This window comes from Lepisma saccharinum, chromosome 23 (genome assembly GCF_977018435.1).
Source record: "Lepisma saccharinum chromosome 23, izLepSacc3.1, whole genome shotgun sequence".
NCBI classification, from domain to species: Eukaryota; Metazoa; Arthropoda; class Insecta; order Zygentoma; family Lepismatidae; genus Lepisma; species Lepisma saccharinum.
The window spans coordinates 42,315,549-42,334,024 of NC_139251.1; the positions used below are offsets into that span (position 1 = coordinate 42,315,549).

The 18,476-nt window shown below is 36.1% G+C and overlaps 1 protein-coding gene across 4 annotated transcripts in view; it reads right to left on the bottom strand.

Moving 5' to 3' along the window:
- The window catches only part of LOC146005192 (uncharacterized), a 58,846-nt gene that overhangs the window by 15,206 nt on the left and 25,164 nt on the right, over positions 1-18,476 (bottom strand). For 3 of the 4 annotated variants that reach the window (XM_083144233.1, XM_083144232.1, XM_083144230.1), the window contains 4 exons: positions 9,952-10,397; positions 9,117-9,237; positions 1,775-1,951; positions 10-135 (listed from right to left, as the gene is read on the bottom strand). In XM_083144233.1, coding sequence (XP_083000359.1) covers positions 10-135; positions 1,775-1,951; positions 9,117-9,237; positions 9,952-10,397 — 870 coding nt within the window. The remainder of the gene's footprint in view (positions 1-9; positions 136-1,774; positions 1,952-9,116; positions 9,238-9,951; positions 10,398-18,476) is intronic. The other variant, XM_083144231.1, reaches the window with a different exon arrangement.

Consider the following 18,476-nt stretch of genomic DNA (forward strand, 5'->3'; position numbering starts at 1 on the left):
AACACACACCTTGAAGGTTGGGTATGTTATCCTACAATGTGGACAACGTAAGCGAATGAAGCGTCTTCCTCCAAAGTGAGAGGTTTTTGGACCTTCGCTTCCAGCTCTTCCTTCAGATTCAACTTTAATTTTGACCTGCAAAGAAAGATTGAAAGATGTAGCAATATGCAACGTAACCCTTCAGATAACATGACTTTAAAATCAAGGTACATAATAGATATTCACATCTTTGTAAAATTAACATGCCATAATTAAGTTTTTACGTACAATATATGAGGGCATGTCAAATATGAATTTATTTTAGCTGCATGGGAAATATTATTGAAGGGTAGGTGGGACCACGTAAGGTCATTCAATTCATGTTTGGCACTACACAATTAGTATGTAGTAAAAAAAGTGAGCGACACAAAGTGCATCTCAGCATGGGAACAGCACATTATATGCAACACAGAAGAATGCAAATGGTCAGAAATCTGTTCCAGATTGAAAAGATAGTACAGTGATGAAAGAATATAAAATGTCAAGTGCGGATGCGTGCACTGCAACCATGTTGACTGCAACCATAAATGATGGTATTCCTCCAGTGGCATTGATGATGATTCTGATTAGCTACAAATTCCTTTTTAACACTATTTCTTTCTTTTAAACATTATAAATTCACATTAGTACTTGTGTCCCATCTATTGACATCCATTTGCATAAAGGAACAGCCCATAGCACCAATAGCAATCATTGCTTTCATCATCACAATTACTATGTTAATATAAGGTTGCTATTCTTTGCTTTCAAATTTGATGTGTTGCTCACTGATGCAGTTGTTCGTTTGCAGTGTATATCAGCCTGTGTATTTACAACAAAAAATAATCTTATTCCATTCCTACTACAGAGCATTCGAAAAGTAGCCATTCACACTTTCACAGTTTGCTAACAGTGTCTTTTGTGCACGCACAGCCAATCGCTTTGTTGGAAGCATATCTTGAGTTTGTCATGTGAAAGATGTGTGGAGAAATTGAAAAGTATTTCACAATGATCCAGCACCAGGTAAAAGTGCAGCGTATCATCTTGTATGCTGATTTCGTGATTTGGTTAGGTGCAAGATAGACAACAAAAGTGGAAGACCGAAAGCAGTAACACAGGAATTCCTTCACAACTTTCAGCAGCAAATGGTTCGATCTTCATAAAAACATTTAGAAAAGTGGCACGTAACATGTGTACTTGTCTACACCCTGTCTGTTATCTCTGTAGCAAGAGAACGAAAACGAGTATCTGTGCACAGCAGTGAAGCAAGATGGCTCCACCAATGAACATGCGAGAGGGAACGATATTGCATGTAGGATGCGGAAGGGATTAGAGACTGCAGTTACCAGCCTTCAAGCAGTGTATACTGGTTGTCTCTGCCAACTCTATTCCAAGCCTTCTCTGCTGCTATGCGTGGGCTTACTCCAAAGATTCACAGGACAGGGTATACACACCATGCGTGTGGACCTAAGTTTACAAGAAAATGGCAGCCATCTTCAGCAACTACTGTGAACAGGAACTCTAAGAAAACGTGCCAAAAGTGGTTTGCCATATTGCAGCGTTACTCACATTTAGCTTATAAATTATATTGTGTAATTCAAGATACAGTTAACAAATGTTGTATTCATTACGTTGACAAGTTCAATAAATTACAAGCAAAAAATTCAACTTTGAGTGCGGGAAATTTTCAAACGCTCTGTATAAAAATACATGACAAGTCACATTTCTCTTGATACTAAAATTATCTATTTATTACCTTCTCCCCAGTTTTGTCTTCACTTTTCTCATTTTCATCTTCATCCTTTTCTTCATCCTCTGCTAGGTTTCCATCGGCTGCCTCTTCACCATCTTCCTTTTCCTTGTCATCTTTTGGCTTCTCCTTCTTTATCTTCTTTTCTTCTACTTTTCCACTTCGATCCTTCTCTTCAATTTCCTGAAATAGTATTTACAAGCATTTCAGAAATATGAAACGTGAAACTACCATGTTAGGACTAATATAAATACAGTGTGGATCAAAAAGAATAACCTGGATGACACAATGTATAGGAATGTGTTTCATTTATTCTTGTTTTCATTATTTGGTTTTGATGATAGGAGTTAAATTATTTTTGTTGTCAAGAGATGGCGTATGTAGTCCATGTATCAGCTGTTTGCGTGGGCACCAAGCAGAGAGAACAGTTAGAGAGAGAGAAGCAACATGGCGCGAATCGCGGTGACATGCAGTTGGACATTAATAAGAACAATCGTCGTCTGATGCGATCAGTATTGCTTTTCAGTTATTCTTCAATGTAGTGCTTTACAGGTAGAATATAGATATCTTAAAAGAATCAGTGTGTACATTTGTGATTGTGTTTTCTTCAGAGAATCAACGCAACTCCCTACACACAACAAGGCACAACAAGGAGTCAAAGAGTGCGGACGTGTTTTCTTTAGGTCCTAGCTGCGGGGTGCACTACCTGACATTCGCGGAAATGGATGTGTCATTGGCCGTCTACCGAGCATGGATCGGACTCTTCTGTGCATCGAGACCTTTCCTCAAGACCCGACAAGAATCCTCCAGTGACAGTGTTAAACCGTCGAAATGCTATCAAACTCATGGCTTGGTGATACTGTCGATATTAATTGTTGGCGGCGTCGAGGTAAACCCCGGTCCCCCGAAAGTAGACAGAAGCGAGTTAAGTGAAATCCGTGATATCCTCAAGTCTCTCCAAAGTTCGAACGAGGCTATTATGAATGAAATCAAGGAAATGAAAGATACTGTCACAAAGCTGGTGGACAGAGTCACAAGCATGGAACAGGATATGGATAAGTGGGCAAACGAAGTGAGTGACTTACAGGGATATTGTAAGTTTATAGAATGGCATGTTGAGGACCAAGAAAACAGGGCAAAATCTCATGTTTCATGGCATCGAGGAAGAAGATCGCGAATCGTATGCCATGACAGAGGCAAAAATCCGGGAACTGATCGAAGGAAAGCTCAAAGTGTCCCTCGGTGAGCTCGATCTCGATCGTGTGCATCGTCTCTGGAAGAAGCAAGGAAACAAGAACAGACCTGTGATATGCAAATTTCTGTTGGACAAAAAGAAAGAAGAAGTGTAACGCAACAGCAAAGAAGTGAAAGGAAGCCGTGTTTATTTGGAGCAGGACTACTCTGCAAAGGTTCGAGAAGAACGGAAGAAGCTGCAGTACCACATGATCGAGGCCAAGAAACAAGGAAAGTATGCGTACCTGCAGTTTCGGTATCTGTTCATCGACGGGAGGCGTTACACACTCTGCGACCTGGAGAGTATACAACCGGACGAAGTGCCTGTCTCTCATCAACGTGACAAAGGAATTCCACCTACCCCTTCTGCGCCTCCGTTGGAGGCCACGACGGCAGCTGGAGCAGCAGGAGGGCAGGGACCGAAGCAACGTTTGCCATCCACATCCACCCTCTCCTCCCGTCGGGACCCGAGGGTAAGGAACAACAATAGGGAGAGAGGTCATTCCACCCAATGATGGACAGGCAGTCAACGGTCATCCCCAGAAAAAGGGAAAGAGCTGGTGAGTAAAGCATTATTTAATCTAGCATTTCAAAATACCCGAGGACTCCATACGAAAATCAGGACTTTCTCTCAAAGCGTTTTTGCCAACTATACTGCAGTGGTTGTAGTCGAAAGCTGGCTGGTATCTGGCATCAGGGACAGTGAACTGTTTGATGACAGATATGACATAACTAGATGTGACCGGAAAATGAAAACCTTGGGGAAAAAAGAATGGAGGGGGGGGGGGTTATTTTAGGAATACAAAAATTCAGATCAACCACCATAGAATTAGCTGACCTATCAATTGAATGTGTCCTCGGAAAATCTGTAAATAACGATATTATGTCTCTGTTTATATGCATAGTATATTTCCCACCCTTGTGTACTATTTCAATTTATGAAGCAATTTATTCTGTGTCTTCCCAGTTCACGTATACTCCTCGTAGGTGATTTTAACTTGCCATAAGTAACAGGTTCTAATTATGATTTCAGCAAAGGCTCGCAAAAATCTAAAACTCTCTCCAACTTTATGTCTTACTATAATTTAAGTAGTGTAAACAATGTGTTAAACACCAACAACAAAACACTAGATTTAGTTCTGACTTAACAACCAAAACGTGTGTGTCTGTAAAGAAACTGAAACGTTAGTAACGGAGGATGTACATCATCCCCAACTTAGCATCGAATTCTTTGTTTCGAAACATGTTAAAGCAAATAAAGAGAAAACAATTAGCATGTGTAATTTCCAAAAAGCAAACTTTGAAGTAATGTACCGTGAAATTGCTACCATCAACTGGGAAGAAATATCCAATCAAAAGAATGTAAATGATGCGCTTGATATCTTTTACGAAAATCTTGATCAAGTTTTCGAAGTCACCGTCCCGTACAGAAAGAAATCCATAACATCACGATATCCTAGTTGGTTCACCAGTGGCATAATTAAAAACATTAAAAGCAAATCGCACCACCATAAGAAATGGAAAAGCGGAATTGGTAATACAAACTTTCATCTTGCACAGTTTGAAACTCTCCTCAAAATAACCAAAAGGCAAATTGAAAAAGCTTACAGGAATTACATATCAGAAACAGAAAATTATATAAAACTTGATTTTAGACAGTTTTGGTCCTTTGTCCAAAATAAAGGGAGGAAAAATACGTCCATGACCCTCAAATATAATGAGACTACACTAGACGATGACGAGGCAATTGCTAATGCCTTTGTTCAGCATTTCCTTTCCACCTATAAGAGCACGCCCACGAATTACGACTGCAATTTAATCGAAGACCACGAAAAGATAGATGTAGGTGAAGCATTTGTACTAAATGCAGTCAGTATTGATGATGTTGAAAAGGCAATAAAAAGTTAAAACCAAAGAAATCCTGTGGCCCTGACGGCATTCCGCCCTACGTGTTAAAAGGTTGTGCAAGCTTATTAGCCCTACCCTTAATGAAAATATTCAATATTTCCCTAGCTACGTCTGTATTTCCCAGGAAATGGAAAACATCTACAGTGCGTCCCGTACACAAAAATAGTGGCACCGGTAACATTGAAGAGCATAGGCCCATATCTTTGTCTAATCAATGAATTACCAAAGTACCTGTGTGACTCATTCAGACTCTTATACGCGGATGACTTAAAATTTGGTAGGACTATTTGTAATATTGATGACTGCAAATAGTTACAAAATGAAATCAATACAGTAACAAAATGGTGCAGAATAAATGATCTTAATCTGAACATAGAAAAATGCTGTGCGATGACATACTCACGCAACAGAAAGCAAATTGAATTCAATTACAAAATAAATAACACAAAAATTAAAAGGGTTAACGAGATGAGAGATCTAGGAATTACATTTGATTCAAAACTTACATTTGGAACACATGTTGAAAGGGTCGTAAATGAGGCACACAGGAACCTAGGGTACGCAATTAGAATGAGTAAAGAGTTTATGAACAAAGAAATAATGAAAATAATATTTAACGCTTTAGTCCGAAACAAAGTAGAATATGCAGCAGAAATATGGGCTCCTCAGGACAAAAAATACTACATGCATAAAATAGAAATGCTACAGTCTAAATTCGTAAGGTACGCCACTTATAAAGAAACAGGCATATATCCCCCATACGAATCATACACTTCCCTCTGTAAACACCACAACCTGTCTTGTCTCAGCAAAAGAAGGAAGATGCAATTGCTCTGTTTCTTATACAAAATCATGAACAATAATATTCAAGCGCAACATCTTCTAGAACAAATACACATACGTGTTCCTATCTCCAAGACACGATCCAAAGGGGGCCTCTTTTACTGTAGTAACAGAAGATCGAACATTATAAATAAATCACCTATCAGGAGAATGTGAGAACTCTACAACAGATGTTCCGAAAGGGAACCAAAATTAGATATATTTCACATGCATATTGGGACATTTAAAAAAGTTATTCAAGGAATGGAAGAATAAATGTCAACAATGTAAACAAACGCAATTTTTGTAAATATATATTTCTTTTGTAGTTTATACTCAATTACATATATGTACGTACTTTCTAGTGTGTCAATTATTTACAGGTCATTTATTACACACATAATTAATATATTTCTTTAATGTAAATAGCTTCTATCCTTGATTTATACTGTGTTTATTTTAATTCCATATTTTATGTAATTTATAATATATTATATTAGTATATATATTGTACATGGTGGTAAAGATCTGAAATACTGAGTGTAAAGATAAATACGTTGTGCATTGTACTTAATAATTGAAATATTGTATTCATGTAGGCTATTTTTGTAGATAATAGTTAGATATTTTATTCTAATCTCTTCAATTAACATGTATTATTATAACTCTGTTAACTGTTGTATACACATATAATATAGTGTTGACATGTTTTATGTTTATTTACATTTCTGCACAATAATATTTCTTACCAAACAGTAAATTTACAAACTCAAAGCAAGAAATGTAGAACACTGTAATTGGGCATTCGCATGTTGTGTTTACATAATAAATAAATAAATAAAAATAATAAAAACCTTATATCTGTGCAAACCATGCACTACCCATGAATGAAACTTGTACTACTTCAACTGCCACGGCCTCGAGTTTAAAGATACCAGTATTAAATAGATGCTAACATTAGTTGTTCACAAGATGGCATTTATGTAACAAAAGGGGAAAAGACAGGGTGACTACGCTGATGCATTTGGAACAAATTCAGCTATCGTCTTGATGTTAACCGTGCAGCAGCAGGTGGAGGACACACAAAAATATGGTGAAAGTCTTGACTTAATAGTTTGTAATTTGTAAGGTAACTCTACACACTCATTAAATATAATTATTTGAAATTGGGCCCATTCTATTTTTAAACACCCTGTACTTTGTACTGGATGCCATTGAAGCAAATCAAGTTTTCATCACTAAGGCTGAACCGAGCTGATGCTCTTACCACATCCCACCAATACTGATACATGAAAATTGTAACAATTGAAAGTAGTTCAGATATTTATGAATTTTAATATACAAAATTTCCATTGCAACTACACCATAAACAACCTACCGGAGGTCTGCTTTAAAAATTCAACCAAGTTAAACAATCAGAAAACCCATTTCACCACAAAGTTCTTGCAGGATATGTATACTGTGTGTCACGTGGCATTTTTGCAGACACACATCCACCACCACTCCCTCCACCTCAGTATGGCCAATGTAGAGAAGACTTAACTTCAATTGACACAAACTGCAGTCTTTCAGGTCCTGGAGGATCCTCCCCTGTAGAGAGAGCTTGGAAGTACTGTGAAATAATTATGAACCTATCCCAAAATTAATAAACATTTTAAAAGAAACCTATTCCAATTTTCCACCTACTTATACATGTTCAAGAAGTCAACATGAAGAACTGCAGCTTCAGTATAAAGATTTTAACAGATACTTGCTTTAATATTAAAATGCATTCATAGTATTTTTGGTAAAGTGTTGTTCAATTGCAGAGTTCAGAACCACATGTGATATCCTTATTCTTAAATGGTTTAAATTCCATGTTGAGCAAGCAGTAATAAAACTGCACATGGTACTAGAAGTGAAGTATATTTGTGAGAATGTTCAGAAAGTTCTGTCAGACTGTTAAATACAAATAAAAAGAACACGCATTTATCACAAATTGATTATGGTCAGCATACTTACACAAATCTGCCTGTTTTTTTTAACATTTTAACAAGTTCTCTTGGACCTGTTGAAATACCTTCAGTTTCCCCAAATTGAAGAGAAAAACAGCCATATATCTTTAGTAGTAGTACACACAAAGGACAGACTAGTTCCAAGTTGAGAAGCACCTTGCCCCCCCCCCCCCCAAGGACGGGGGGAAGATGGGAGTTCTTGCCTTGAACATTCTTTTCTCAAACGGTCACTAATCATTCAGTAAAGTCCTTTCTTTCCTCTATGTTGGCCGATGCACTGACCATACCCCGAGGAAAGCTGAATACTTCATAACAAAAACAATATGACATATTCAATCTCTGTTAGTTTTCTGAAGATTCATGTATGCAGTGTTATGTGGCAATACTAACTTCATTCCTGTACTGGTCATATAACTTACTAGGATATAAGGGGCCAATCTATGCAGAATAAAATGCGGTACAATTTCTAATATATAAATTCACATTTAGAGATAACATTTCCGGTGTTCAAAGTGTTCATTCCGCGAAGAACAGCTCCGGTGTTCAAAGTCTTCGTTCTACGAAGAACAGCTCCGATGTTCAAAGTCTTCGTTCCACGAAGAACAGCTCCGATGTTCAAAGTCTTCGTTCCACGAAGAGCAGCTCCGATGTTCAAAGTCTTCACTCCATGAAGAGCAGCTCCGATGATCAAAGTCTTCACTCCGTGAAGAACAGCTCCGGTGTTTCATGTCTTCATCCGCGAAGAACAGCTCAGGTGTTCAAAAACTTGATTCAGTGGAGATCAGCACCAGTTTTCAATGTCCTGGTTATGTGTCAAACAGCCTCGGAGTTTAGCTGATGCCGTGTCAAACAGCCTCGGAGTTTAGCTGATGCCGTGTAAAACAGCCTCGGAGTTTAGCTGATGCCGTGTAAAACAGCCTCGGAGTTTAGCTGATGCCGTGTAAAACAGCCTCGGAGTTTAGCTGATGCCGTGTAAAACAGCCTCCGAGTTTAGCTGATGCCGTGTAAAACAGCCTCCGAGTTTAGCTGATGCCGTGTAAAACAGCCTCCAAGTTTAGCTGATGCCATGTAAAACAGCCTCCGAGTTTAGCTGATGCCGTGTAAAACAGCCTCAGAGTTTAGCTGATGCCGTGTAAAACAGCCTCAGAGTTTAGGTGATGCCGTGTAAAACAGCCTCTGAATTTAGCTGATGCCGTGTAAAACAACCTCTGAGTTTAGCTGATGCCTTGGAAAACAGCCCCATTGTTTAGATGATCCGGTGTTGCTACTTTTAAATTTACAACACACACATGATCAGCACTATGCTCCAGCAGCCTCAAAGTAAATAATATGGTTAGCACAGAAACTACAGAAAAAACAAATTCTATGCAACGCTAACTATATATTCTTACCTTCTCTTCCAGTTCCTTATCCCAGTCCTCTTTCTCTTCAGCTCCACTTTCTTCCATATCTTCATCTTTCGGCTCTTTTCCAGGTTCCTTCTTACCAGCTGCAGTTGCTTCCCTAATCCTACTACAAACATTCAATGATTACATAACCACAAACATGAAATTATAAGCACAATTATAAATACCCACGCATTCATTCAACACTCACTTCACCGATCCACTTTTTCCTTCATACAAACATAGAAATGTGGAATAAAATAATATAGCAACTTCCCCAAAAAAGTAACTATTTACTCGTTACAAATTAGGGGATTGTGGCTCTTAGGCCCGAATTTTGAAAATGTTTGCACATGTCAGGTTTTCTTTTTATTCTTTCTTTCTCAAATTAATCCTTTAAAAAATTTCCTTCTGTTCAAATTATGCATGCAAATAGAGATTTTCTCATGTGAATTTTTTTAAACTGCTTTTCTTTTCTCAACAAGCAGTTGCAAAATTCTCTGCATCTTATGCAGTAGAATGCTTGGATTTTATTAGAGGAGATTTCATTTGCAGTGTCATTTTGCCCTTTGCAATCTCTTTTATGTTGAGAAGGTTCCCAACACATTGTCTTCATCTTTTCTTGGGCAAGAACCTTAAACTATGTGACACCAAGTGCAAAAACCATTTCCAGCCTTGTGATATTTTTTCACTGGATATTAGTACCCTGGCAGCACATAGTTTCATCTTTCTATGTCTCAAGTGCTCTTTTTTGCTTGTTTACAAAGTAAGTCTAGAACTATATACTCTTTTCTTAATCCCTTCAATATTTCAAATATTAATAGCTTTTTATTAATATTACCTCCGTAGTTTCTGCAGCCTTAATCTTCTTAAATAATCTTGCTTGTTAGAGAGAATCTTTTTGCGAACAGCAAATGAATCCATGATTCTCTTCTTCACAAGAATTCCATCAGCTCTTCTGACAAGTACCATTCTTGACGTTCCCCTGATAACTCTACGAATTCGTCCTCTATCTGAAACTCTTCCTCTGAAGGATGAACGAGGAGATGAACGTCTTGGCGACATTATAACTTCTGCCTGGACTCTATCTGAATCAAGCGGGTCCTTCCTGTGCGAATAGTCATCTCTGGAAAAAGCATTGCGATCTCCATGACCGCTATGATCCCTATACCCTCGCCTGTCATCACGGTATGCTTTTCTTTCTTCTCCATATCCCTTATCCTCTTGGTAACTGTAGCGATTGTAATCGCCATAGCTTCCTTCATGACTGCGACGGCTAGAGGAGGCCTGCATGCAGAAATGCAAAGACACCATTACCATTATTCATTTGTTATTTACAGCCATGTACATAATAATAATTTTCCTTGGACATGTCTTTAAATGAAACAAAAATCAATTGTCACATGATGTTTGATACTTACATGTCAACTGTGGTCTGCCCATCATTCTTATAAATCCGTACTATGTGAAGATTGTCAAAAATCCATAATCTTAGTGTATCCTAAGGTTTAATCATTCTGATCAAAATTCCACAAGATAAACCAAACATCAACTGCAGATTTTGTTAAAAAGCTTCACACATACCAAATGATTATCAGAGTACATCAAAATTCCATCTGTGTGTATGTTAACCTCTGATGGTCATTATTTCTTGTGTGTTTTCAATTACTTCGATACACTTAAGGAAACATCGTATGTAGAGTACACGCACATGAAACAAATTCTACCTTTTTGTATGAGGAAATTATTCTAGATTCCAACTTCTGTGTGTTAGAAGTACATAACTTAAATGTGTATCTAAACTTACATTTCTTGTTCCAATGTTTTATATTTTGCATTCTGCACTTTGCTCCGTTTGGGAGACGTAAGATAAAACATGGTGAATTTGCTCCATCTGCATAAAGGCAGGCAGGTTTCTTTTAAATAACTGCATATAGGTAACTGAACAGTCTTCAGCAATAAATTTAGACACACAAAGAAGTGTTTTCTTATCACTGAAAATGTAGTATATTCAATTCTACAAGTAAGCATAGCATATAATCAGTACTTAAATTATTCATGAACTTTTAAAAAGTTCTACTACATTCAGGAGAAGGATGGACAATCCATGTATCTTATGGATTTTTAAAAAAACTAAGTTCTATGCATCCAGCATAACAGTACTTTAGCATGATAGATCCAATAGATGTAATTTATCTTAATACTAAGTGCTGTTGTTTCAGTAAGAAAATTTATCACCATCTGGATTAGGATAAAACTATATACATCAGATAGAATTTTCCAAATCTATAATTTAAGTTCTCATACATGTCTTGCCTGTATTCAGAATCAGTTATATTTTTTCTGGCATAGTATATTTAAGCCTGCTGAGCAAGGGAAATAAAAATTAGTGTTCACTCTCAAAATCATAAATATTACTCTCAAGCTCAGGCAATTTCATTATCCTCCATTTTTTCATCTGCTCTCAAGTTAAATATTGAAAAATATGTTATCATATAACATGAAAGTAATTTCCAATTACATGCGTTATTCCTGTATCAAATTTCAAAATTCAGATATCTCCAATGGATGCCCACATATCATGCCATTTTAAAATTAATGCTCTCACTTAATTTTAATTTAAACTAGACAGGTTTACAGTAGGCTAGCAGGCTAGCCAAACATATTTCGTGTACTTTCCATTCTCTTCCTATAATCCAAAACATTTATGGATGCATTTCAGTTTTGTGATACACACTCTTACAAACCAGTAATCATACAGTCTGTACTTCAATTTCAAAGCCTCCTCATATGTTATCATTGAACAATTTGCATCTGTCATTCTTAACTAGTTACGTTAACAAAATGATTCTCTCTCTCTGTCAATATCCTTGTGCACATGCTTTCGTGTGGGTAACATTTTTGTTACTTGGGATTAATTCACCATCCTTCTAGGATTAAAAAACATGCAGAATCATTTAAGACTATCATTCTGCATATTTCTAACGTTGTGCAAGTTAAGGCTCTGGTACAAGTTGACCTGCACAGTGAAACGTTAGTTTCCATTTTCCTACCATTACTATTGGTAGCTTATGATGTCTGACCACACACAATGTCCATGCACAGAAATTCATTTTAGAGACCCTGTTAACTAGGAAGGCAGGTAGCAAAAAGGTTCCTGTTAATCCACGTGGAAAAGAGGTGAATAGCAATTGAACAAAGGCACTGCATTACATTCTTCATATGTCCTCAAAGCCTACGAAAAGTAACATTTAGTAGACCGAATTCTCAGACTATTTGTTTGGTAACAGTGTGATTATTCTCCAATTGGATGGCAGAAAGCTCAACTACTTTCCTACTTGACAGTGGCTCTAAATCAATAAGTGCTTTAGGTATTTGCAATTGAGGGTGGTGGTGGTGGTGGAGGGGGGGGGGGGGCAGGTGGTTGAACATTCCCCCTTCACATTTCAGACTGCAGTGACCATTATAGATCAACTCTCCCTAAGCATTAACATTCCTAATAATGATATAAGTCTGGGTATTTTGAAATCTTCATGTTTGTTTATATGAACTTTTGACCTTATATTCTACCTATACAAAAAGAGGGGGAGGGATAGACAAATGCATATGGTACAGTCATGGACACTTCTGGATTGTAATAATCTCATTGAAAGTTAATGGGATTGTTACAACCCAGAAGTGTGACTGTACAAGCCATTTTTCTGAATGGATGACTGAAGCAATGATTCTCAAACTTTTTCTTTTTTGCCAATTTCAGGACTTTTTCATTCCCCTTTAATCTGTATTAATTCAAAAATAATATAAATTTGGGATTGATAGATATTAAATTTTTGCTAATACAGATCAAATACCAATATAAAATCACAAGTATTGTATTAGCTCTTTAGTATGTTTCAATATCCGAACACTGAGCATATTAGTAAAATTATAAATGTTACATGAAGAGCCACTTTAATTAATGTAAGTAACCAAGAGACTGGCATGAATTTTAGAGAAAGCATTTCCAAATTTATACATTTACTTTACAAAACCATGGTGAATATATATTTATTACTTTTCCAGTTCAGAATTTTGCACACATTTGTAGAGCTGCGGTGGTCTAGTTGTTCGGGTGTCTTGACTGCCCCATGGGATATTCAGGTCCGATTCCTGGGGTGGGTGATCTAAGGTCTGAATTTTTCAGTCCTGTCTGCACATAAAGCAGCTCTAGGGCTCACCCAGCCTCAAATCAATGGTTGCCTGGGAATAACCCTGGAGGGTAAAGACAATCTGATCATACACCACCTCCAAAGTGGTAGAGATCCAGAATATGTGGGGCCATACTCCCACATCCCCTTAATTTGTTATATGCACAGGAAACTTTGCCTTACATTTAAAATTATCGGTACTACTTTACTATACCGGAAACACCTATCAATGATTTATTTCGCAATTTTTTATATTGCTAATGTACTATTCTGCATTGCGGAACATTTCTTTAGGTGAAATAATGAATTTCTAATGAAAATAATGTCTATTTCTTACAATAACGAGTACTTACTGTTGTTCCTTACTTCCCACAAACCATCCACGGGTAGCCCCAAAAATTCACGATAGCCCCACGAACCATCACGTGGACGAGGTATGCCTACTAGGTTAGGTTCCATTAGCACTCCTTTCGTTCAATTTAGCATATACGGACAATACGAGAGCGTATTGTGCTCTCGTTCAGAAAGCAAATGGCGGCAGCAGCAATAGCACGTCGGAAATAGATTATCGCAGAAAACCACATGCATTCGCATTAAAATGGATCAAAACTACATTCCCGAACATCACCAACGCTACAGAAAATGATTTGCGTAAGTACCTTCTCCTGTAAATTTGAAGAAATCCGTCTCCGGTATAGTAAAGTGTTACCAAATTATGTTTGTATATATTCATTAATTTATAGATTAATTCAGGACAAAATAGATAACAGAACAATCAAAAAATTTAGAAAAGCATTAGTAAGAAAAAAACCAACAATCATTTCACATTCCTGAAGCAATATTCTTTAAAAATCTTCCCAGTCTCTTTCCCAGTTTGACAAATTAACATTGAAAGCAGCCTTAATGATCTGAAGAACACCTTATAACCTGAATTTCTGTTTTTCCTTCTTGTTTATTACACTTATTGTTTGAGAAACACTGCACTCTTACACTAGAATAGTTCACAATTACTTACATATCTATCTACAACTTTGGTGGTGTGGAGAAAATTAGCAAAAATGGCATTATGAATTAATCTTAATTCATTTCATGGTGGAATTCAATGACAGCACAATGATTTCCTTCACGGTTAATTCACTATTCAGGGAATATCTGAATGTTAGTGTTGTGAGGTATATTGGATTTTAGAAACAGTTTAGCTAACCTAATGTAACTCAATTTAATTTCCTGAACTTCAAAAAATCAGCTTTAAACTTTAGAATCTTCAAAAAATATTTATCATTTAAGTTTAAAATTGTCAAATATACATGCATATATCTGTAATGTTCAACTAGAGTAAATATAACTATATTGCACTTAATCTAGTTGCACGATAGTATTTCAATTGGAGCATAACTGCCCATCTCACATATTCTTATGCTACAGATTTATTAGTAGGCTGAAATAAATTCTTCGCTGAAACTAACTACAGTACTATGTTTACATACAGATAAAAAAAATATTTCGTCCACATATGTAAGCTGTTAATCACATATAAAGTGACTTCTACAAATAAAAAAATATATATCAGACTGCAACTAATTGTATTTGCAATAGAAAATATAATTTGGTGACAGTTCATACATAAAAATGACCAAGAATCAAGTGTAATGACCCAATATAAAATAGCAAATTTGATGCAAATAAACATAACAATATGCTGGGTCCTTTAATTATTACATGGGAGATAATCACTTAATTTTGTGACAATAACAATATGGAGAAAGTGTTCACTGAATCACACATTATTAATATAAGAGATTTGTAAAATTATCATCAATTTACTGATGCCTGTATTATTAGCCCAAAGAGAGTAAAGGTTTCTAAACAATTCAATCCCTACTATGTATTTATATGAAAATACAGCGATTACACACTACTAGAATAAAGAAAACAGTCCAGAATTTAGTTTCCCTACTGTACAAATGCTTTAGAAACTCAAACATAAAATTTCAAGTTTATTTATTCTATGGTCTGAAAAATCCCAGAACACTGATAATTTCTGTTGCAAAAAAATGGGACTTCTGCAAAGTTGTATAAGAATATATATAAGAAATAAATTCCTATGAAATTGCCAAACTAAATATTCCAAAATTTACATACTGTAGTTTCATGCTATAGAAAGTCAGATTATTTGAGTATTGCAGCAACTGGCGCCCTTACATTTTGTGATATGTATATATTATTAAGTACATCATACAGTTTTGTAATACATCAATATTGTGCTAAAATTGCAAATAAATCCATATATATATATATATATATATATATATATATATATATATATATTTAGTAGTAATAATCCCTTACTTGGTAGAATGAATCAATCATTGGTGTAAAGTTATGTTAATTATTTAGACATGCACAGCATGACACATTTCTACTTGCAATAATGAGGTATATGGCATAAGCTTATTATTACAATGCTATAAGTTTGAGTTTCAGCTTCTGTTTTAAATCCACTTTATGCACAGATAGGCTAATTGGGACTGGACCTAGAGTACGATTCGAACCATTATTTCCTTCCACTGGGTATCAACATTACCACTATGGCATCAGGGATATAAATTTATATTTACCGAGTGATAAAAGTCTATGTAGTTTGTAGAGGCAGTGACTATAAAAGTGATGTTCTAAGTACATGTTAAGTAACGAGAAAATTATTTTACTCCCCTAATGATTTTCTCCATGAATGCAACAGAATTGCATGTAACAGTTGCGGCAGTGAAACGAGCGATTTGGCAACCCTGGAAATAGCAAGTTATGTAAGGAATCAGATAACGGGAGTGGTGCCATCTGGACAACAAACCTTTGCCATTGACACTGATATTGTTGTTCAGTCGAGATGGCGTCGTGGACCGGTGAACAACGTGCTTTTGCCGTAAAGATGTTTCACAAAAACAACGACAGCAACGTGGCCGCGCAGCGTTTTTGTAAAATGCCTTTACTGGAAAAGCGCATTGTTCACAGGTCCACGACGCCATCTCGACTGAACAACTATATCAGTGTCAATGGCAAAGGTTTGTTGTCCAGATGGCACCACTCCCGTTATCTGATTCCTTACGTAACTTGCTATTTCCAGGGTTGCCAAATTGCCAGTTTCACTGCCGCACCTGTTATTATATTGTTAATACAAGGGTTGCCAAATCGCCAGTTTCACTGCCGCACCTGTTATTATATTGTTAATACAAATTTTGTCATTTAGTGGATTTCATGCTGAGCAAATGAATGTCAAAGCTAATTTCAGGCTTTATACTCCAAGCATTATTGTTAATGACACGATCTCCAATGGGTAATCATATATATCATGTATCACTGCACACAGCACAGATAAAGGTTAGGTACTAAGTATAGAACAAGCGTGACTAACTTAAAAGTTAAAGCTCACTATACTTTTCCTGTGGACCAGTAACATTTTGAGGATGCAAAATCCTTCGATGTGTTTGAATTTTTTTTCTGTTAAATCAATAGAGAAAGAAGCTGGAGAAACTTGTAGAAAAAAGTTTAAGGAGAATGCATCCTAAATAACAGATAGAAAAAGACTGGAGGGTTACTGTACACTCTGCCAATCTCCTACAAACAATATCAACACAGTCATGCACATACATAATCACCACAGCAATCACTGAAAGTAAGTTTTAGAATTAAAGCTGCTATGCTGTTGATATTCCACTTTCAGTGGCAACATGATAACCATTTCATCACATTTTATGAAATCAATTCATGAAGTCTTCAACTTTAGGCAAATCTCAAAGATGAGAATGAGTGATATGATATAAAATGATGAAAGGACACTCTCAAAGAACAACCATGACGTGGGAATCCTGGCATCATGAAGTGATGTGCTAACCCACTTTGAAATAAATTTCAAATATAGTGTCTCTTGAGTCAGGTCAATGCACTTTTATATTTTATATTTTACAGTACACTGTTTATCTTATATAAATGTTACTTGTATATGAATGTACCTTAGAAAGTTAGCATTTGCTTTTATGATTGAATGATTCAAGTAAATATGATATTAAAATATTTACGTATTTATTATTAGTATCTTATTTCATAATATTGGACATTAACTTCACTGAGTGAGAGATTAATGACTAGGGAACGGAACTTTAGGTAAATAAATGTTCTTTTCTGCGATAAGATACACACTCGTTTTTGCCAAAATTCTGATCATAGCCTTGTGTGTCAACACAGCAAATTTTATTTTACATAAAAACACATTTTCCAGTTTTCTGTATGTAAATACATATTTTGCGAATTTTCATTTTAAATACATAAAATCGCTCATTGGTTTCAGCTACCTCGAAATCCTCGACGGAAAAATGTTTATTCTCCGCACCTCTTTCACATCTAGTGTGTTAGGTTTGTTTTGTCTTTGAACATGCTCTCTGGCAGACTTCTGGCACCTCGCCTAATATCCTATTGGGAAAATATTACCCCCACTGAATCTAACGCACAAGTGCTAATGTCTAAATGTACAGAAATTTTTGGGAAAACACAAGGTTTTCAAACTTTGTGCCAAATTGCACGTGTTTTGGAAAACTTCAGCGTTAGTGGCATTTCGTGCTTCAAATATGCAAGAATTGTTTCTTGTGATGTGGAGCGATCTTTCTCACAATATAAGATACTTTTTAGATATAATCGTCACAGATTTACAATGGAGAATTTGAAAAATACTATGGTGATCCATTGCAATTCTTCCAAAAAATAGCTCGCTAAGAGGAAAGCATTTAGAAACTGATTTCAGGTGTTTAAAATGCATGTAATATTTTGTTTTTGTTACCAAATGTTTTTTTATTTTTGTCACATATTTTCCTGTTTTTATCACATATTTTCAACATTTATGACAAAAAATATTTCTGAGTTTTTTTAGTACATAAAGTTCCGTTCCCTATTAATGACCATCTCTCACGAGTTTAAACAGACAGGACAGAGAGTGGCGTTAATTTCATTGCAATACTAGTGTTGCAGTAAATTTGAGGTTGGGAGTATGCACTTGCCAATTTTTGTAACGTTCACCAATGCAGATTTATGTTTCACTTTTTCGTGATAGTATTCAATATATATTCTGTTTTGTTGGATTCTTCTTGATATCTAAGAATAGTGCAATGTCATTGTAAAAGTTTGTTAACTT